We start from the raw sequence: 23191 nt of genomic DNA on the forward strand, positions 1-23191 counted from the left end.
GATTGAAACACCTCCTTAAATTTATTAAATTAATATATTTTATATTGACAATAAAAAAGTAAAAATTTATTACAATCTAGAGATAAATCATGTCGTAAAAATGAAAAAAAAAATGTGTTATTTCACATCAAATAGTTTCAGAATCTTTTTTTTTCAATTTCTTGGCACTCATATTGGTTATATTATTGAATATAGATAGTATTTTAACAGCAAATGTTATCAGTTTAATAAGTTGATTTACTTTAAATCGATGTCTTAATAAAATAATAAGCAAACATACATGTATAAATTATAAAATCGAAATTAAATTTTGGATATATTTATTATATACAATTAAATGTTAAAAAATTATGAGAAAGAATTATGAATAAAAAATTAATAATTATGTATAAAAAATCAATAATTATCGTTATTTTTAGGAATATAAATTAATTTACATGTTATAAGCCCCTAGCCACCCCTCCATACCACAATACACAAAAAGAAACTATAAATATGCCACTGAATTTACTATTTCAAATTTAGATTTTTATTCTTTTATAGGTAGAATATATGTATATAAAATATTAATATTAAATTTTGAATCGAGTATCAAAAATTCAAACGAATACAAAAAAGAAAAATGTACATATAATAAAATTAGTGATTGATGGAACGAATATTTTAAAATTTTGTGAGTTCTACATTGGTTCCATTGATATAATAGTCCCCCACTTAGTGATGTGAAAATTCCCAGAAATTAAGTTTGAGGATATTTCCCTGAATCCCAAAACTGGGAATTTATTGGGTATAAGATAATTATTTTAAATATTCTTCATATGATTCGATTTTAAATTTAATGTATGGTCATTTTTGTGGCATTTTTAAAATATTATTGCAATTTGCAAAAATTAAACTCTAATATAGTATAGTGTTGTTGTAATCCGAAAGACTTCAAGTGTACATCGCCATTATTCTATGTATATAATTTAAAATAGTAATAATTTTAATAAATTTAAAAAAAAAAATTTAATCAATTATTATATTTATTGTACTCAAATCCAAAGAAAAAAAAAATAAAATTAATCAAAAAAATTTGAAGTTTAAATTGTAAGACAACGTTATAACAAAGTCATAGCCTCATTCCAGCCAAATTCCCTTCAGATTACTACGACGCTACTGTAGGTTTATGTTTTTTATTTGGGGGGGGGGATATGATCAACATACCAATTTTATTTTTACCACCAAAAATTTCAGTAGCACATTTTGTTAGAAATGTTTGTAAATCTATAAAATATGACCAATAAAGTTAGTTCTCTCAATAATTCTATAATCAATTATAATCTAATTTATTGCTTATTAATATTTTGTAAATTAACAAAGCAATTTAGCCAATTGATGCAAAATAAAATATATTAATCAAATATTGTTATTTTAGTAATGTGGTTCTACATATAATTCATTTTTTTTTTAAAGAAACTTCTTGAAAGGTAGAGGAATATTACTAGTGACACTCGCACAATGATAATTTATTACAGTAACCTAAATACTAAAGTATACTTAACGGTGATGATCACTTGATATCGAGTGATGAATACATGTAGGTATTATTATAAAATTTACATAGTACTATAGTAGTATAGTACGTATACTTTAATAATTAATAGGTGCGCAATGCACATAATTATTTTCCTTGAGAAACGAATATGACACCTGTTATTTGCTACTTTTAAAACAATCAATCAAGATTTATATATATCCACCTTGTTAATAACTAACAATTATCATTCAACAATAAAGAGCACTAATTAAAACGATGTAACGAGTTTTTTGGAATCGTAATTCTAAAAGTATCATTTGGAATGGTCCATAAAAGAAACAATTCCCATTTCCCATCACAAGACAAAATCTATTAAACATATACTAATAATGTAATTTGTTAGAATATTTATATTTATAGTAATAACTGAGGTATTTAAACATGGTTAATTGGAATTTAAATATATTTCATTTTTAATATTTAGTGAAATAAATTGATAATTGTTTGTAAAAATTGTTTTAATAAACCTGCCAATGTAAAATTTCACTGTTATTCACATTTTTGTGTGTCTTAATAAACCTTTTTATTTTAGACTTAATAAAGATTTTTACCTAGGGCAGTATGTAGTATGTTATAATATGTTTAACAATGCTGAGTGGCGACAGTGTTTATAACTGAGAATAATTTTTGCAATGCAATAAATAAATTATCTATTTATGTATACAAGGAATCTAAATCTATAATCAATTCAGCGAATACTCAATTTCTTTTGGTATTTCCATTTATTATTTTAAAATTAAAGTAATATTTATAAAGTGAATAAATTTTTAAAATGATTATTTTACATATACATATCAAATTCATCAAAATCTGGTGGTCTCATATGATCTGGATTTGAACTGAATCTGTCAGCTCTTAATGGATCTGGGTTGAGAGGGCGTATCGGATCAAAACGTGCCATTGGAGGTCTCCTAAATATTAAATATTAATTAGTAATGGAATAACATTAAATACAAAATATTAGAAAAGCCGTACCTTGAATTCGATGGTCCTGCAATCCCAGCATTTGGGTGAAAGAGCATACCTTCACCAATACCACGTAAACCACCTAATGGATCCAAATCTGACATGCCATATGATGGAAATGTATTTATTGGATGGCCTGGTTCTGGTCGTTCTGGATATCTTCCAAGAGGTCGTTCAACTAGCGTTCTTAATAAAATAAATGTCAATTTAAATTTTAATTACATTAAAAAATATGAAAGAACACATACAAGGGAGGAGACTTCTTTGGTTCATTATTGGTCTGAGTGCTGATATCTATCTTCTCCTCTTTTACTTTTATCATAGGAACAATTAGTTCGTTTTCTAACAACTGAATAGTTTCATCAAATTTATCTTTATTTTTTACCAAGTTAGTAATCCATTGCACTGTAGAATTAATATTTCCAATAGCACTGCATGTCACTGATTTTGTCTTTACATTCTAAGTAAAATAGAATCATAGTAAAGTTATGTTTAACATTTTGGTATTTATTTGTTATCTATCTGCGATCAACCTGTACAAAATATATCACCTGCCATCGGGTGAGCAGTCCCAAGTTAGCAGTTTTTTTAATTTAAAAACTGAAGTGTTGATATTTCTATGTATTTTTATATCTTACAAGTAGGTTAATAAAAAAATGTGATCTATTCTTGGAAAAAGAGATAAATGATTCTTATAATATCTATAAATTCATAACTATTTTACAAATGTTATCAGTTTATTTTAAAATATAGTTAAAAATGTATTTTAATAAATTATTTATGCAATATTTAATACTAGCATTTAATTTTTCCTATGAAAATTATTATTATAAAACAAATAAAATGTGATATTTAAGGAACTTTAGAAAACTGATTTTTTTTAGGTGTAATTATGAAATGTTATTTGTTAACTATGTTACTATTAATTGAAAATAATTTATTACAAATATTATTATTATTTACCTATAATTGATAGTTGTTTAATGCTATATAAAAAATAAAGTACAACGGACAGCTATACAGTAGCAGGGTGATATATTTTATATGGAGTGGTGAAATAGTTATAACAAACAAATACCAACATTATTATTAATTATATATAAATATTTAAAACTTTAGGTACATATAAATTCAACACAAGACTTTCAGCAGCCTTGACAGCAGTCAACAAAAACAATTCCTTGTCACGTATATACTGTAACTTATATGTCTCATTTTGAGACCAATTTGTAGGTAAGATATCAGATGGTTGCACATTTTTATCCTCTGTAACCTGAAAATATACATACATTGATACCTAATATTTAAAACTAACAGTAAAAAATAAAAATATATATATATATTTAGTTTGTTTATACAGTAAGATATACTAGGTATAAGAATAATCATAACTATGTATATTATGTACTGAAAACATGTTGAAGGTTATAAATCGAAAATACACTAGAATAGATAGTCAAAATTAATTAGTGCAATAAAAATAAAAATATATCTAAACATTTATAAATATAAATGGATTGCAATAATGTTCACAAACGATAACATCGGTTAAGGTAAAATATAATGTTAATAGGGCTAAAATATATGCCAGGCCAATTAGATTTTATACATAAACACTAACATAATTTTCTAGTCTCCGTGATAGTAGATACCTATTTTAATTAATTTACATAAGAACATTTCAGTCTATCTAGTTACAATTTGATACCCCCATCATTAGGTTTATAATGTTATTTGTTTCAAAATAAATCAGAGGCTAAAACCATACATATATTAAAACTAGTTCTATCTGTTGAACATAAAAACTTCTTTGTTATACAATTTCTAATGTTAATCAAGATTAGTCACATCACTACTAATTAATTACACTTAAATAATTTTGTTTAATTAAATATTAAGTTTAGTAAACTAAATTGTTACCTCACAACCAAGTTCAAGTATTTGAAAACCGTTTTTCAACAACAACCAATGTACTAATATCATCAAATTGTCCTCAGGCTTTTGAATGTCTTTTTTAAAAAATTCAAATACTAACATCCAAAAGTTAGAACTATATTCGGACATGGTGTTCTAAAGGAATGCTGTATCCTAAATTTTACAAAATTTTTAATTTTTAATCTAACAGGTACTTTTTAGTTCATATTATCCGTATTCCGTATCCTGTATTAATTGTACTATTTTTATTCTGTAGTAATCACGTTTTCACGTCAGACACGTCTTAACACTCTTAACTCTTAAGATATTATCATATTATACAGCATCATAGATAAGAATACAAAATTGTTTTGTCATGGTAACCATAGATAATAAAGAATGGTAGTAACTGCAGATATGTTGTAGATATGATGAATACAAGAAGATACAAGAAGTGTAAGCATCCCCCTAACATAAAAAGAAGAGTTTGCTAATTGTCCATGGATCGTTCGCCGGATCACGATGCTTGTAATTGCTTATATTCTGACAATTCTTCATGAGCCATGATTTTTCATGTCCCTGCCAATCTATCTGCTGCTGTTGATTGTTTTAAATTTTAACTCTGTCGTTAAGTTTCGACCAGGGTAGTTGTTTTACAATTAATTATTGTATTACTACTACTTTGGTCTGGATTGTCGATTATTTTTGTTCATAGTATGCGGATTACACTGGCCAGATTCGATTCGAACGTCAAATTCAAAACCAAGGTAAAATAGTATAGTAAGTTCCGTTTACAGTCATGCATTTCCGTACTGCTTTCAACAATGTAGTTGGATTTTGGTATTTAACCATTTTATTTTAATAAAAGTTACTTGTAATTATGTCTTCCTATCAATATATTTAAACATTGTATCTCAAATATGTATTTGTTACCTATTTGTTTACAGTGTTAACTGATGTATCCATCAAGATGGGCTGACAATTTAAAATATGCTGAATAGAATTTAAGATAGCAACCAAACTTCCTCTCATACACTTATTTTCTAACCGTATTATTTGTTTTTAGCTCCAACTATGGTTATTGTAATTTAATCCTAGACACATCCATTTTCATGTGCATATTTCTGACAATGTAATTATCCTGATTTTGTACTTCTGTAGCAATCCTACTTCGAGGACAATGTTATTATGGGCAACTTTTAGGTAATCGAGTGTCAATTTACCACAGCATTGGCACGTATGTTTTCATCCGATAGATAAACTAGCTATGGGATAAAAGTTTGTGTGCCAATGCTGGGGCATTTAGGTTGTTTGAAATACGCTCATAAAAACATTTGACTTTGTCGTATACTTACATCAGAGATACCAGTTCAGAAAAATTAGATTATCGGAAGTATGTACATGAAAATAGATGCGTTGAGACAAAATTGTTATTTGTCCTAAACAACCAGTGAATAAAAATTATGTTTGTTATAGCAATAGATTGCAGTAATTAGATATTACAAATTATATAAATGTTTTTATTTTTTTTTAATAAAATTTACTCATGATTACTTTTTCAAATTCTATAAATAAATTAATTTTGTATTCAATAATAATCTTGTACTATGTTTAATTTATTAATTTATACTTGAAAAAAATTATAATGCATTTTCATGTGTAATATAAAATGCATTTCAGCACTATTGTTAGTCTCTGTAAATAAACAAGCTGTAGTTTCAATATGATCAACAGTACGTCAGTAGTATTAAAAAGTCATAATTAGAAACATGAATAAGATTATAAAATATAAATAAATTGTTATTTCAAAAGTTACATTATAAACCAATCACCAAAGGTACTCAACCTTATAAAGAGTTAAACTAATTAAATTTTGTCTTTTAAAACAATACTTTTCTGTTTTATTTCTAAAAAACTTACAAACTTAAACTGATTTTTTTTTTGTCCAGTAACTGCAACAACTTATTGACAATTACTTCATTGATTTCAATTTCTTGTCACACATAAATACAATATAAAAGATAATATGTAGAGACTATTAAATAATTTTCATGGTGTCAAAAGACAGCAACTTTAAATATTGTAATATGTACCGTTTTTCGCCAATAGCCGTCTACTACATACCTAATTTAAAATCTTAGTTCTTTTGATTTGTAAAAGAGATATATTCAATCTATAGCTTGGTATTAGACAAATGTGTTAAATTAGAATAACAGTGAATTGATCTAGAAGTGACACTTTATATTTATTTTTTTTTAACTTCAATATTTAATCAGTTAAGACATCTCTATACTATTTGGTTTTGTGGAGAATTGCTGTAATAGTAATTTTTAATTTATTATGATATTTGTGTAAGCTATAAAGTAATCACTTTAAAAAAATTAAAATCTTCCTGAACGGTTTTCATTTTTGACGCAGATCAATGTATATAAATCATAGATAATAAAAGAATGGATAGGCTATTCCTATATTAACAACAGTTACCTGTAGTTACCAAAGCTTCACAGGTCATAGCCGTAATAATCAGTAGGACGAACATTTAAAAACCTCAAATCACCCAATTTTGAGCAGCTATAATTCATTAACAGTTAAAAAATAATAATAATTTTAACGTTAAAATTCATTCAATTTTATTATATTTTATATTCTGAACGGAGTGAAGAATGTATTGATTCTACCATGATGTATGTTTATTTTATTTTATTTTTGTGTCTGTCATCACGTTTTGGAGTAGAAATAATGCTTTGATTTTTGACTTCAAGCCCTGAAAAGGAAAATAAATTTAGTTGGTACTTTGATGAGTCAAGGTTTTCAGTAGTTTTCAAGAGTGTCATAAAAAAAACCCTAAAAAAGTAACGGAAAAAACCGGGATTTTTACGCCGATTTTTTTATTTCGCTGTAACTCAAAAACGAATCATTATAAATACTTGAAATTTTCACCAAATGTTTATATTAACGTTATCTATTTACGATTATATTTTCAAAATATTATCCGACCACTCCTCAACTCCAAAACAAACTTATTATTTATAAGTCAATCATAAGACCGATCTGGACTTATGGAATAGCAATCTGGGGTCCAGCCAAGCCCTGGAACATCAGGCCAATTCAGGCTTTTCAATCAATTGCGCTTAAGTTAATAACCAAAGCCCCCTGGTACGTTTCAAACTTTACCTTACACAATGACTTAAAAATAATAACTACGTACCACTGAACTAGCCAAAACAATGTACAAACGTTTCCACCAAAATTTAAGCAGGCATAGCAATACTTTAATATCACACATTATCCTAGTCCACCTTCATCCTCCCAAAAAACCCACCACGCAGACTAAAGCGTAAATGGTGTAGAGATCAATTAAATTAGTAATGGAAAGGAGGTGTTATCATTGGGTTTCTTCCTCAACACGATATTCATGTTACTTTATTCTTTTTTATTTTATCTAATTTGCTTATTGTAAAAAAAAAAAATTTTTGACTTTTTAGCTATTTATAGACAATCACAATTTTTCGATATTTTTTTTTTTTGAAATGCTGATAAAAAAAATTTGGCAATCTAATAATTTTTTAAATTTAAAAAAAAAAATTCTAGCGTCAATATAGAAAAAATGTATGAGCGTATGAAATTTTAATTTTTTACGAAATCGCGTAAAATAACGACATATAACAATTTAAATATAACTAATAATAGAATATATCCTACTAATATTAGTAATATTATGCTAGACTGACAAATCATATCTGTTCAGAATCGCTTTTCGTATACAATAATACCTGTTAATTGTTATTGCATTCAAATTTAAGTATTTAACACATCCATACCTACTCACCATCACCTCTACTATACAGCAGAGCGATACCCACTTGCCCACCATTTTCGTGTGCATTATACACATTTCCAATTAATATTTGGGTTGCTAGTCCAAAAAGTTGAAGACAGTGGTTTAGATAATATTAATATTAACACAGAACAATGATATATATATTATATATCCACCTTGGGCAGTTGGGCATACGATTGCGCTCACATGTACGAATGTATAAGTATGGCTATACTCAACCCATTGGTGAATTAAGCTATATGCCGCCTACAAGCAGGAAACTTTCTGCCGTCTCAAATTATAATATAATATTATAAATATATTTTATTTTTTAAGTACGCCAAATTTGCCACTCCAATCACCTGATTATTCTGCCTGTAGGTGTAGAGCACGATTAAAGAAATACCTTTATATATCTTTAATCGTGGTGTAGAGTAACCCGACGCTGACTCGACCTATTTTAACCACGGCTATACTATAGTCAGATAGTCTATAATTAGTATAATTTATAATCGTGCATGATACATTGATACCACGGACTAAGATATATCTTAGTCCGTGATTGATACCGTGACCATCTTTATCTAATATCATTGAGTATAGATAGTACTATCTATACTCAATGCTAATATCTATACCTATTTACATTTTACTGTCAGACGTATGTTGACGAAGTTGTGACAGTTGTGTTCATGTTTCAACTTTCAACTGTGAGCTTCTATGTCTTATTTTTCGCAGTGTTAAATTTTATATTTAATTTTTAAAATGAAAAATGAAATTCGCCGTGTAACTTCGGAAAGAGGAAGTGATTTGTTAGTAGTAAATGGGCACAAATTTCGATACATTAGACAGCGGACTGATGGATATGTCAGATGGAGGTGTTGTAAAAGACAGTGTACGTCTACAGTATTAATGACGATTGATGATTCCGTTATAGAAAATGCTAGTGAGCATAACCATCCTGTTGATCCAATTCAAAAACTTGATAGGCAAGTTTTAAGGGAAAGTTGCAAACGAAAAGCTACAAGTTCTATAACTACCCAGCCAATAAAATTAATTAGAAGTGAACTTATGAATAGCGTAAGTACTGCATTGGAACATAAAGATATAAAATCAGTTAGAAAGGCCATGTATATTGAACGAAGAAAAAGATGCCATTACAAAATTAAAGACAAAGTGAAGATTTTTTAATGTTTAGAGGGAAAAAGCTTTTACATTTACCCCATGTTTTTCAACTTTTATTTGTTTAACAACTGAAGAAAATCATCAATGTTTGATAAGTTGTACAGATTTATTTACAGACGGAACATTTGAATATACTCCAACATTTTTTTTACAATTATATACCATTCATGATTATAAAAATGGCATTTACATACTTTTGCTATACTTTTTTTTAAAGGATAAATGTAAGAATACATAAATGTATAGAAATATTTAATTAGTATAATATGCGAAAAGCAATCACTAATTTTTAAAATTTTAATATTACAAATTGATTTTGAAATTGGTGCTATTGAAGCAACAAAAGAAGTTTTTCCGGCTATCCAAATTAAAATATTCTGTTTTTACTAGGATCAAGCTTGGTGGCGAAAAGTAAATTGAATAAGAATATTATTTAAAAAAAGGTATATTATGATAAAAATAACGATTTAAAAATATGGCTTCAATCACTTTTCAGACTTTCTTTCATTGCTTCAGACAACGTAGAGGATGCTTATGTTGAATATTATATGTGTGTTGAAATATTACAGTTGGCCAACTTTTTTCAAATTTTTTGGAAACGTATATTGAACCTGGTTGTTTATTTTCACCTATTTTATGGGCTGAGACACCATCACTAAATCTTAGGTAAATATTTACTAATAAGTCTTAAAAAAAAAAAAATTGTTTGCTAATTTGCTATAATATGTTATTTATTTTCAGAACTATAGTAAATAATATAACGCACAGTTTAATAGTGCTCATCTACCAATATTTGTTGTTATAATTACCATTATGGAAACTCAGGCTGACACAGTTACCAAATTATCAACCATTTCCAAAGGAATAATCAGGCCAAAATCAAAGGAAGAATTAAAGAAAATTTAATTTATCTGTAAGCAACATAAAGTATGTAAAAAATTAAACGCCAGAAAATATACAAAAGTATATGACCATAGTTGGAAATAGGTATCGGGGCTTTAAAATTTAATTTAAATATTATATTAAATGTAATTTGCCCACTTTTTTAAATTATTTACTTTTCTATTTTGTGTTATTTTCATAAATTTAACAATATTTTTTTTATAATAATAATTTTTGTCTTTTATGACATAGATTGAGCATGAATCTTATGTAACCATTAACGGTACAATAACATTTTTTTGATATTATATAATTTTCTTTATTTGAATAAATGTATGTCATACCCAATTTCACGCACAGTTATGAATCGCCTTTGAATAGTCAAAATCATGTTCTTTGTTATTCTGGCACTGGGTGCAATCATATACCTACTCAAAAAGATAAAACGCTCAAAATCATACTTCACCACTTCTGGGTACTTTCATCTAAGGTGACGTGGAGGGTTTTTAGATATTGTGACAGGGGATTTTTTAGAAACAATAGAAATAAGAAAGTTTTAGTGGTTTAATACATTTTTATGGAGTTGAAATAGTTGAATATAGGTATATTATTCAAGAGTGCAGACGCAAGTGATGAACTTGGTAACATTGGATTGTTGAGGTCATGGTTATAAGGTTCTATTGTTGACATAATAGCACAGAACAATAATACTAGGTAATATTTATGAGGAGTCGAAGATTTATTAATTGAAATGATTGATAAGTTTAGCTTATAGTTGAATGCTGTAAGTCTAGTCACTGAAAGACGTATTAGTTGTTAATGTTTTTTGATTGGAGAAGTTATCTGAATTTATGAAGTCTGAGGTTTAAGGATTTCCTTTTTATTTGTATGTGGGTTATTCCGGTTAGTATTTTCTCTAGGTAGACCTATGAACTTAACAAAAGTATTCATAGGGATTATTAAGTTATATTATGAAAGATGGGAGCAATATTTTTAGGTTTAAGGTAAAGAAGTAATTTTAACACAGAATAATGATTTTACCTAATATGCAAAGATTTGATTTTTTTTTTTATTACTTTATTTATATTTCCACAATCTGTTACATAAATTTTGAACAATAAGTGAAATTGATGAAATAGATAACTATGGCGTGAAGGACGGATTAAAGATACCTTCCAGTGAAGGTACTTTTACAAAGATTTGATTAGATTTTTTTTAATTTATAAAAAGTTAAATTATTTTTGTTGTTTAGTTAGGTTGTCTTGGAGATTTTTGTGGCAGTTTAACATAACTAAATTAAATAAAATAAATGATATTAAAAAAATTTATGTTTCATTTTTCATTATGTGGTATCACGAGTATTAATTATTGACTACTTAAAACCTTTAAGTTTTAACCATGTATAACCACAGAATAATATTATATTATATTAATATAAATACATGTATGCTGTGGTATAACAATGACATAATTGAGTAATTGACAATATTTATTATTTTACATACTGACATCATAGAGTAATACTCTATGACTGACATGGACTGGACACTTATCGTTATCAATAATATGATTACTATAGATAAATACACTATACCAACTTACTATACTATACACCGTGTTCGTGGTGCTTGATATTTTTTATAATTTTCATAATTTCATATAATAATAATAAATTAACTATTAATCAAAAAATAATAGTATTCTCATCTTTTCTTCATTAGTTAACTGTAAAACTACGTCATGCCTGTTGGTTTGTCAGTGAAGGATAGAGTCGATAAAGGGATTGAGATTCCATAAAGTATTGTATGTGAATACCCCATACAGTAATATGGAATACCCACACTGATTTCCATCTGATCTGGTTAGTTCAAGGCCGCTGAGAAAATGAAAACATTGAAAACAATTCGACGAAAAAGAACTTGTTGGTGAATGGTAGTTTTAAGAATTTCATAATTTTCGGACTTTTAAATTAATAATTATATATTTTTGGTGAACTTTAAATTAAATAAATTATATTTTCCGTTTTTAACGTGACCTATTACATATAGTACGTTTTGATGTATAAAATGATGTATGTTTGTTACTTAAGATAATAAACAACAACTAATATTCAATCAGGTAAGAAATTGGGTTTAAAATCAACTTTTGACAATTATTATTTCATTTAATATTATGTGTTGACGTATAATTGATTAATTATGCATATATTAAATTGTTTCTATAGTTTATAGTTATAATTAATTATTAGGTACTAATACATTATTTTTATCAGTTTTTTTCATCTAATAAATTACTGATCATTAAATAATATTTTAGTTTTAGAAATAATTTACAGTTTTGATTTGTCCTTACATATTAATTGTATTAATAAGTACCTAGGTGGTAATGTATAATGTTATTTATTGGTTTGATAATTGTTATTAATTACTTACCTATTAGGTATTATATGTATCCACTTTTGGTATAGTTACATACTTACATTATAGAAAGAAAATTTTTTTCTAATATTTATTATATTATTTATATGTATTTATTATTAATAGTTTTAAAAGTATATTAGATAATTTATCATTGAAATCAAATTATTTAGTTTTGGCTTGTACCTTCATATCTTTCTTTTATCTATAGATTATAGTGTAATACAGACTACTAGATTAACCAAGCATGCTTTATCTCATCTTAACTTTTAAATTTATTTAAATTTAAATGTTAGGAGTTTACTTTTTGAAGAAATGTTATCACTGGATGTTCTTTTCATTAAAATTACTATGTTTTCAATTTTGTATTTATATTACAATAAATTTGTCTATTGTATATATATTATAGTTTGTAAATGTTTTCTACTTTCAATTAAACTATACGTCATATAGGCTATATTTTTAAATATTCAGATAGGAAATTAGATATAATTCTTAGTGAATACAATTATACAACTCAGAAATTGCTTGTCTGAATTAATTTAAATTTCAATAGTTCAAAATTTATATAGATATAAAAGTAAGATAAACATTTTTGGTGAATTAATCAAAGGTAGTTTCTCCACAGATAATATATAACTGTAATAGTATAAAAAAATAATTTATTAATTTATTAAATAAACATAGACCTAACCAATTATAAGTACAGTACTATATTTGTATAAATTATTTCTGTTAAGTAATTTTATTTGGTTGAAATCAGTAGCATTGTTGAGTGATTGGCTGGATACTGATCACAAATAAGTTGATATGATTACATATTTTACTATGTTATGAAGTTATACAATAATAAACAAAGTACTTATTTAATGAACTATTATTAAAAGTACTCAGTGGCATATCCAGAATTTTTGTATGGGGGGAAGGGGGTATACACTGTCTAAAATTATATAAGACATATTGTATGTATTGTGTTCATGTATACAAATAAATATAAATCTTAAAAACAAAAAAATAGTAAATACGACCAATGAGGGGGGGCTATGGCCCATGTGGCTCCTCTCCTAGATACGCCACTGACAGTACTATATTTCCTTAGTTATTTAGTTTAGTAAAATACAAATAATATAACTTATAAGTAAACTAATTTAAAGATTTTTGGAAACACTGTTTCTGTATAATAATTGTTTAAAAACATAGTTATTTTATTCTATGAATAAAGCATTTTTACTTTTAGTATTAACAAATATGTACCTGTTTGATATTGTTCTATATATTTGTGTACTTTTCTGTTATCTTGACCACAATTCGATAGCACGACATACATTTTATCAGACTGTATAAATTGGTATTTCAATTAAACTTATATTTGTGTAATTGTGTGTATGTCTGTTGTGTTTATATGCCATTTTAGTGCAAATGATGATTTATTATAGTAACTTAATTGGGTTACATATATTATAAATTATTTTACCTTATTTTATTATTATATATATTTATTCTATTTATATACTATAATAAAACATTTACTATTTCTAACTAATTAACAATTATTGTTAAATAAGTAATATTCTAAGATTATAACTTTACTCTTATAGAATAGAAATACGTTTTTATTTATAAAAGTTATTTTAGAGTATGCTGTCAGTGTTGAGTAATACATTATACAATGTTAGCTATTTTCCATAATGACCTTCATTTAGTTTTAATCTCATTCTTGGAATAAGCTCTAAGTGTATTTTCTGCCAAAATAATAAAATATATTATTATTATATTATTTAAGTTGAATAAATAAATATATTTTATTGTTGTATTAGGTACTTATTTATTATTTATTTTAAAAAATTCAATGTTAGCATATTAAGTAATTAGTATTTTAACATTATAATAAAAAGATTAAAAAAATGTATCGTATGCTATTACATTTACCTAATATTTGTTTATTATTAAAATTATTAATAGAATAATTAAATAATATTTAACTGTTGTATTTAAGTTAAATTGTATATGGTTCTTTATTCATATAATAATTATTGTTTTATTCAGACTAACAATGATGCAATAAATATATTTTAGTTTAGGACGGCTGGTTAAACAATTTAAGAATAATTATCTAGTATACATAAAATACACAAATATTCAGTCATTTTAATAATCAACTATGTATTATTATTTTACTAATACAAATTATTCGTTGAAACTTAAATTACATCAACATGAGTCGAACATAAAAAAATACTTGTAGGTGTTAATGTTTTGAAGATTATTATCCAAAAAGACGACCGTCACCATTTAAAATAAACTATTCATGAACAGAGTTATTTTTAGGTGTAAATCTGTAAATGGCAGGTCAAAAATATAACAGTTCCTACTTATGAATTCTATAATTACAAAAACCTAATTTTATTATTTATCACAAATTAAAAATACTATTTTTATAAAATAACTTGTTGATTTTGTTTGTCGTTAGGTGCTTTTTAATTTTTGGCACTTATTCATTATTATTTTGTCCATTTTTGTTTCATCATATAATAAAAATATTGGATTCATATGAAGAAGTAATTATTATTATTATTTTGTGATATAGTTGTATCACTTATACAGTTATACGTACATATATTTATATATTTATAAAATATATGTTTTATGATAAGAATATTTATATAATTGACACTACCACAACCAGGGGCATATTTAAAAGAGATGTCCATGTCCTCCATTCACCGTATTTTATACTTATTTTTATTATATGAGATATTTTACAACTCTACGACCCATGTATGCAAATTTGAACTTTTTGTTTGTGCCCTCCCCCCCATAAGACATTTCTAAATACACCCCTGACCACAACTAGTACCAAAAAGGACATTAAACGACCAAAAAATAATAAATAATTATAAAACTTTTTGAAGATCACGTTATAACTTAACATAATTACTGGTGTCAATTTTTAAAATAAATAAATTCCATTTTTTTATTTTCAGATAAAGAAAAAAAAATAATCGAAATGCTGTTGAAAAGTTATCTATAATGTCTGAACACAGGAAACATTCTAGGATCTCGGTGATGCAAATGTTTCATGAGCTCAAACAGCAATTTCCAACAGTTCCAGATCAAGTTGTTTCTGATTGTATTCTCAAGGTAAGAAAAATAATCAGTGGTAATAACATTTTTATATTTATTTAAAATTAACAGTTATTATTTATATTTTATATATATTTTTTTCATTTAAGCATTCAACTAATCGAGAAGCTTGTGTATCAAATCTAAGAAGTGTTCAAAAAAATTATGTTCAACAAACTTATCCATCTGACATTGTAGATAAAATGGCTAACAGGCCTAAGTCTCTTGAAATGTCACAAAATAATCTTTCCTTACCTAAATTACAATTTTCAAATAGACCACATCAATTTGATGAAACTAAGGATTTAATAAACACAAATAGAAGTGATATAGATAACACACAAATTTTAGATATAGATTTTAATATAAATAGATGTCAATGTTCATCTGTTTCGGCACCCTCAACTCCTTTACAGCGGCATCAAGGAGAGCATAGACACAAGTCTTGTCTTTCATTAGATTCTGTGCCATTTGTCGATACACAGTATCGACCATTTACTTCTGTAAGCCTCACCTTAAGAACGCCTACTAAAGATCCTTTACCTCCTTTAGATTTATCAGCTGGAGGAGGTTCTGAACTCACATATACAGCTTGTTCATTTGATCCAACAACTGACCCCAAAAATTGTTATCAATCAAGACTTCATATAAGTATTGACCCCGAAGGTGAAACAACTGTGACTACTTCTCGTGTTATGGTATCTCCTACAAATATTAAATCTATTAATCGGATGACTGAAATTCAACTTCCTGGATCAGTTCAAATTGAAAATATATTACCTAAAACTAAAAGTAATTATTTAATATATATTGTACATTTTTATTGGATTTAAAATTTCCTGAATGAACATTAAATTAATAATTTTTTTTAAGTTAGCAAATGTGTGCAAGAAAATTTTAAATAGATGACATTTTTTTAGTGGTAATTAATGCTCAATTAGAACGTAAGCAGAAGTTGGCTTTAGAATTGTCGGCCGAAAAACAAAGACTAGAAATTATGAAAAAAAATGTAGCATTGATGGAAGACGATATTTCTAAAAGACGTTCATATTCCAGAAAGGTGTGTAGAATAAATTTGATTTTTGTTTTTATTTTTTTATTCCTTTTTTATACATGTATTTATAGATTGAACGTTTAAGAAATGATGTTGAATTATTACGAATAGAATGTAACAAATTAACTGTTCAAGTTGATACAGCAACAGAAAATCAAGGTAGGTTATATTCTCGATAATTGTTGATGTTGAAACTATATTAAAAATTTAAAAAACTTAAAAAATAGTTAAAATAAAGCAAAACTACTTTACAAATCCTAAAAAAAATTAACTAGGTTATGAAAAAAAATTCCAATTTGGTATAATTTTAACAAATAAAATTAATAGTAATCTCGAATTACTAAAAAATAAAAAATATACTTATGACATGATTATGTCGTGGGTTGACACAAAATACTGAATACTTCAAAATGTTTTTCTACTATGTATATATTTTTTATTTATATTATATCAATAAATGTAGCATAACAAGATAAAATAAATTTGATTTATTTTTGTAGATATTATACAAGGTGATTTTTTAAGCAATGCGCTCACCACTTTATTATGCTTAAATTATGCATTTATTCAAATTCTGATTTTTACATAGTTTCAAGTTGTTAAAAACAAGATTTTTATTAAAAAATTATTTTTAAATATATTTATCCTTATATTTTTTAAGTTTTTTATTTTATTAAATGACAGCATAGAGTTAATTTCATATTCCAAAGCAGAATATTTTTCTGAGTATTTTGATACATAATAATCGAATTTAGGGCGAGTAGTTTATGAGTTATAAGTATTTAAAGTTTTGATGTGCGTGTAGTGGAGGGTTACCCTGCAAAATGTTTGTCCTCTACTCCGCTTGTCTAAACTTTGAATATGTATAACTCATAAACTAATTGCACTAAATTCAATTTTTATGTATCAAAATACTCAGAAAAATATTCTGCTTTGGAATATGCAATTAAAACTATGTTGCCATTCAAAAAAATAAAAAATTTAAAAATATACAAGTATAAAAAATATTATAATTTTTAATAAAAAATGTTTTTTAACAACTTGAAACTATGTAAAAATTAGAATTTGAATATATACATAATTTAAGCATAAAAATGGGGTAAGCATGCTTAAAAAATCACCTTGTATAGTATAAAGATAAATGTTAACATTTAAAATATTCTAAATACATAGAATATGGATATAACATATTTTAAAAACAAAATTATTAAAAAAAAATAAATTTAAAAGTAAAAATACTTAGAATTTAATATTAAAATTATTTGTTAAGAATTTTGTCATCCCTTATTCTTATTTGATTACTTAGAACTCCAGTTATTATAATTTTGCTGAGGGCAGAAGTTTTAGATATTATATATGACCGACTTGTAATTTGAAGAATCAGCGACAGTCTTTAAAAAACCATGTAATAGTTTAGATTATAATTATTATTAACAATTCATTCTTATTAAAACTAATAAAGCATAATATAATAACTAAATAACTTCTGATTTCGTTATCAAACTATTTATCGTTTCACTGATTGATTCTAAAGATCTTTACTGCCACCAGTTGTGGACATGTTAAATTGAGCCATGTACACATTGTATTGGAATTCAATTAGTGTAACAATGATCAGTTCAATAACAGAATCAGAACACTTTTAGTAATTAGATTACGTTTTATTAGAAGTGTTAAATTAGAATGAATTGTTCACAGTAATTATAGTCTTAATTATTTCATGATTTTTTCACTACTGTTGCTTATTTCTCGTATTGCATGACGGTAGTGTATAATATCTAAAACTGCTTCCCTTAGTATTCTAATAACAGAGACTAAACATAATAGAATGGTAGTTAATTTAAAGTAAATGTATATTTAGAAATTAGGAAAAGTTGTTTAAAGAGGATTTTGTCTTTCTAACAATATTTGATGATTCATATGATAATTTTATTCTTACAGTTCCGTTGGACGAAACAAATAAACAATTTTATAATAAAATTTATACTGGACAAAAAGTTTCTTTTGGGAAAATGCACAAAGAATATCAAGGTTAGAACAATTTAACTTAATCATTTAATAAATTACTTGTAATTACTTATTAATTTAAATATGAATTGTTTTATCATTAAAATATTATATATTTTATAGAACATTCTGAAAACCAAAACTGGGTTTGTCCTATGTGCACATTCCAAAATCATCCAATATTACCAAGATGTGAACAATGTGATATGGCTCGCTTCGATCTAGGTACTACTACATCAGTTGTGAACAACAATATTCCCCATGTGCACCAAATTAACTGCAAATTTAACAAGACAATGCTTAACATGAGTTTGAAACTTTTTGCAGTGTGTGATGGTGAGAATTTTAACATAACTAACTTTTTTTTAACTATAAACAAATGGATAAATTGTGGGGTATATAAAAATAGCGTAGAGAACCATAGGCCAACTAGACCAATATATTTTTTAGAGATTTACAAAATTTGAAGAGCTCACAGATAATTCCCAGTATAATAAACACTTTATTTTTCTCAATATTATATTATAATATATAGTATAGTTCAAAATATAATTTTTTTTTTTTTTGAGAATGCACTCCTCTCCCAATGCATCTAAGAGAACTAGTCATCTTATAAGTTATAAGTATTTTGAATCTATAATTTTATTTATTGCTCCACAATAACAACTTTTTTTATTTTTTTATTATCAAATTAATACCTTATGAACTACTTTTTATAATTATTAAACACTATATACACTTTTGTTTTTTTTCCTGATGTTAAAATTAGTTATTTAAGATGCACTTTTTTTAGCATACTTTCTAGTTTATAGTGTTTTATGTATATGACAAATAATAAAAAATAAGTATTACTGTTTTATTTATTAATAATAATAATAATAATAATAATATTTATTTAGCAAAATTTGATTATACACAAAAAAAAACACTGTTACCATCTAATTATTTTATGGTTAGTGTTGTGTACATTAAATCAATGTTAGTTTATACTGGCTAAATTTTTTATATTTAATTTTTTATCCAATAAAATGTGAATTGATTTTGTAGGAAAACCACAGCCATATCCTGGAAATATTCATGTAAGAGTTACGCATCGATTAAATCATCAAAGTGAGTTTTTTAAGCGATTGTCAGTTGCTATTACTGAAAAATCTCTTAAGTTGTCATAATATCATTCATATTTTAATTTGAAACACTTACATGTAAAATATTTGTTAATAGGAAAAACTACAAGTTTATACTGAAATATTGATTTTGGATGTATGTTGAACTGTCATCAGTGTCTTCGTTTGATTGGACGAAATAAAATTTCTCCTAATGCCTTTAATGTGATACTTAAAAGTATAGGGCTATTTTTTTTTATTTTGCATTACAAATATCTAAATGGAGTGTATGGATATTTACAGTTGATTTGATAATTGCTCATTTATACATTTATACTGTTATTAAAAATTGTCAATTCTCTAGATACACTATGTACAATGTTAAAAATAATTTTATAAAATTATGATTAATTACTTTTTATACAAGTTGAAATTTAAATAATGTTATGTAATTGAGTGATAAAGTTACACAGTTTTTATAAATATTAGATTTATAAAATTATATTAATTAAAACCAATAAAATTTTATTTGTTTGTATAAAATTGTAAAGTTCAATGTATCAAACAGCAATATTTTTTATTTGCTGAAAATAAAGACTTGTTTTATTTAAAATATTATATAAGTTTGTTTAAGTATTTTATTAAAAATATTGTTATACATACACCATAAATATTACATATTTATATTTATTTTTCACAAAAAACAATGGGCATTTAGAAGAAACCGTCAAATTCAACTGCTAAACTTTTACCAATGCGTTATTTTTTTTTGTACACAAAAAGACTTGGAACATGGGTTGATGCAATAATTTGTTGAATTAGTTATTACATTTTTATTTAAATATATATAATAAAAAAACTTATGTTTGAAATATATATATATAATTATGTGGTTGTTGTGTTTTAAATTTAAATAGCAGTTCCTCTTTCCAAATTTTGTTTGATTTGTGTAGTATGCTCTCCATAGTACCGTTCCAATTTTGCATTGAATTTCATATTTCTTTCATTGATATAATCAATGTCTGCTTCATCATTATGTGTTCTTCTCCTACTAAACTTGTTACGTTTCGCAATTCTACAAATATTAAACAAATGTTTTCACTTAACATTATTATTTTTAAGTTTACAATAATTAATTATACACATACTGTTTTTCTAAATCATCGACCATCTTGTCGATTCCTTCTTTTGAATCTTTAACTTTATCATGCAAATAAGTATTGGCCTCTGCATAGAATGCTTTGCCCAGTTTATCTTTTTGTCTTTGATAGGCGTCCATATCTACTTTCATGTTGGATATCATTCTATTGTATTGACGAGCTGTAGCCTCTTCGTAATCAGAGAAACCAGGATCAGGGTTTTGGCGTTTTTTCTTTCTGTCAATAGCATCTGCTTCCATTGCGGTCATGTTTAAAAGTTTTAAACGGTTGTAATCTTGTCCCTAAAATCATTAACACCATTAAAAATATTTAAAATACAATCAAACTATTTAATAAAATAAAATTTCTTACTTTTTCTTTAGCCTCTTGCCTTAGTTTATCGTCATTTAAAAGCCATTCTGCTTTTCTTTGCCTTGCTTCCCAGTTTGATGGCAACTTCATTTGTTTGTCTTCTTCAACAACTTCTTGATGGTTGTTCACTCTTGCTTCATTCTGGGTAAGAGATAATAAGAATTACATACCCACTATAGTAAATTATTTTATAATATTAAATTAAATTAAAATATTGGCTATGTAAAATTAACATAATAAAATTTAACTTGCTATACAATTATGTTCAGTGCTCAAAATGAAAAATTTTAAGAAATCAGAACGCCTATAAAATTATGTGTACCTATATGCCTATAATATACCTAGTAGATATTTTTTTTTGGCATAACCTTTTACAATCAAAATTATTAGAAATATATAATAACAGATAGTTAATTTTGTTAATTTTTTATTAATTTAATATTTTCCAAACCAGAACCTTTAGATTCTAATTTAACCAACAAGGACTAACGCAAAAGATTATATTACAAACTGGAACACTGTTCTGGTCCATTTCGAGCACTAATAATAATAATAAAATAGATTGTACACATGTATGAATGATTTAGATTTAGGATTGTTCAGTGTTAAATTAATAAAATAAAAAGCTTTTGACAGTAGTAGAGATAAGTGGGAGGGGAAAAGCGAGAGCTCCTGAAAAAAATCCTAGATCTGCCACTGGTAGAGATGTTATAATAGATATTATATTAGATTCATTATTCAACGATTAGAATGAACATTTGATAATGATACTACACTAAGTTTGTTCGTAAGTATACTCCAAAACATTAGGGAGGCTTGAGCACTGAGCATCAAACCAATTTTAGAGGACTAGTGAAGTAATTTACCTCACACATCTCATTAACCATATTATTTCTATTACATTTGAAAAAAATCAAATTAATCATATTTTAAGCAAAATAAATTATTTTAATTTATTAATAAGTAATAATTAAACTGCATACACTTGTTTTCAGAATATTTATTTTAAAATGATTTTATCATTGAGAACATGTGGATAATTGTTAAAATAAAATTTAAATAATAAAAGTTTGAAGTTTGATAGTGAATCTTAATCCATAGTAGTACATATCCAAGATTTTTAATTATTATTTAAGACGATTACTAGATCTGGAGTGCTGGCATCGTAGAGTAAGAATATGGCATTAAATTTTAGTGTGCTAAGCACCCCTGTGATTTGCATCAATGACCTTAGTCATCAATTTTTATTATAATTAAAAATAATAATACTTACTCTTTTGATGTGGAGGTCTCTTAGTTTCTTCAAACGATCCGCTTGTTTAGCTTGGACAGCTTGGCTCATGGCTAAATTGTATAATGTAAATACTACAGTTTACCTTTACAGTGGTAAACTATCTATTACAGCATTATCATAGAACAATATTATGCTTATAGTCACACTCGTTTATAATATTTGAGGTGGAGTAGGTGGACTAAAAACTGATTTACTGCCTTACTGCATAAAAATAAGCCCTAGAGTACGATATATATAAATATTAAATGTTATTAAATGATGAATAATGTTGACATTTAATTGTGAGTAGTGAGTAGTGACTGCGAACTGCGAAGTGCGATTAGTGCGAATGATTGG

General features: G+C 25.8%; 3 protein-coding genes across 6 annotated transcripts; 1 reads left to right on the forward strand and 2 right to left on the reverse strand.

Annotated features, from left to right (window-relative positions):
* Window positions 1–2282: 2282 nt before the first annotated feature.
* On the reverse strand, window positions 2283–4778 carry LOC132932135 (proteasome inhibitor PI31 subunit). Its single transcript, XM_060998401.1, has 5 exons — window positions 4466–4778; window positions 3669–3818; window positions 2794–3005; window positions 2555–2731; window positions 2283–2490 (listed from the first exon to the last, which is right to left on the reverse strand). Exons 1-5 carry the CDS (start codon window positions 4607–4609, stop codon window positions 2361–2363), a joined length of 813 nt encoding a protein of 270 aa, XP_060854384.1. The 5' UTR covers window positions 4610–4778; the 3' UTR covers window positions 2283–2360.
* A 75-nt stretch (window positions 4779–4853) lies between these two features.
* LOC132931713 (uncharacterized) lies at window positions 4854–21035 on the forward strand. 4 transcript variants are annotated; one of them, XM_060997789.1, is made up of 11 exons: window positions 8918–9875; window positions 9961–10130; window positions 10206–10377; window positions 15748–15904; window positions 15997–16678; window positions 16807–16946; window positions 17012–17099; window positions 18882–18971; window positions 19071–19283; window positions 19995–20057; window positions 20169–21035. In XM_060997789.1, the coding sequence occupies exons 4-11, from the start codon at window positions 15794–15796 to the stop codon at window positions 20189–20191; spliced, it is 1410 nt and encodes a 469-aa protein (XP_060853772.1). In that variant the 5' UTR covers window positions 8918–9875; window positions 9961–10130; window positions 10206–10377; window positions 15748–15793; the 3' UTR covers window positions 20192–21035. The 4 variants fall into 4 exon arrangements, 3 of the variants coding, with proteins under 3 accessions (XP_060853772.1, XP_060853856.1, XP_060853685.1); XM_060997873.1 differs by lacking the exons at window positions 8918–9875; window positions 9961–10130; window positions 10206–10377 and adding an exon at window positions 12099–12464 and having other exon boundaries at window positions 19071–19172; XM_060997702.1 differs by lacking the exons at window positions 8918–9875; window positions 9961–10130; window positions 10206–10377 and adding an exon at window positions 12101–12464.
* LOC132932214 (pre-mRNA-splicing factor Syf2) lies at window positions 20869–23191 on the reverse strand. The gene is made up of 4 exons (XM_060998517.1): window positions 22835–23191; window positions 21562–21702; window positions 21199–21491; window positions 20869–21125 (listed from the first exon to the last, which is right to left on the reverse strand). The coding sequence occupies exons 1-4, from the start codon at window positions 22901–22903 to the stop codon at window positions 20960–20962; spliced, it is 669 nt and encodes a 222-aa protein (XP_060854500.1). The 5' UTR covers window positions 22904–23191; the 3' UTR covers window positions 20869–20959.

This window comes from Rhopalosiphum padi, chromosome 1 (genome assembly GCF_020882245.1).
Source record: "Rhopalosiphum padi isolate XX-2018 chromosome 1, ASM2088224v1, whole genome shotgun sequence".
In the NCBI taxonomy this organism is placed as follows: Eukaryota; Metazoa; Arthropoda; class Insecta; order Hemiptera; family Aphididae; genus Rhopalosiphum; species Rhopalosiphum padi.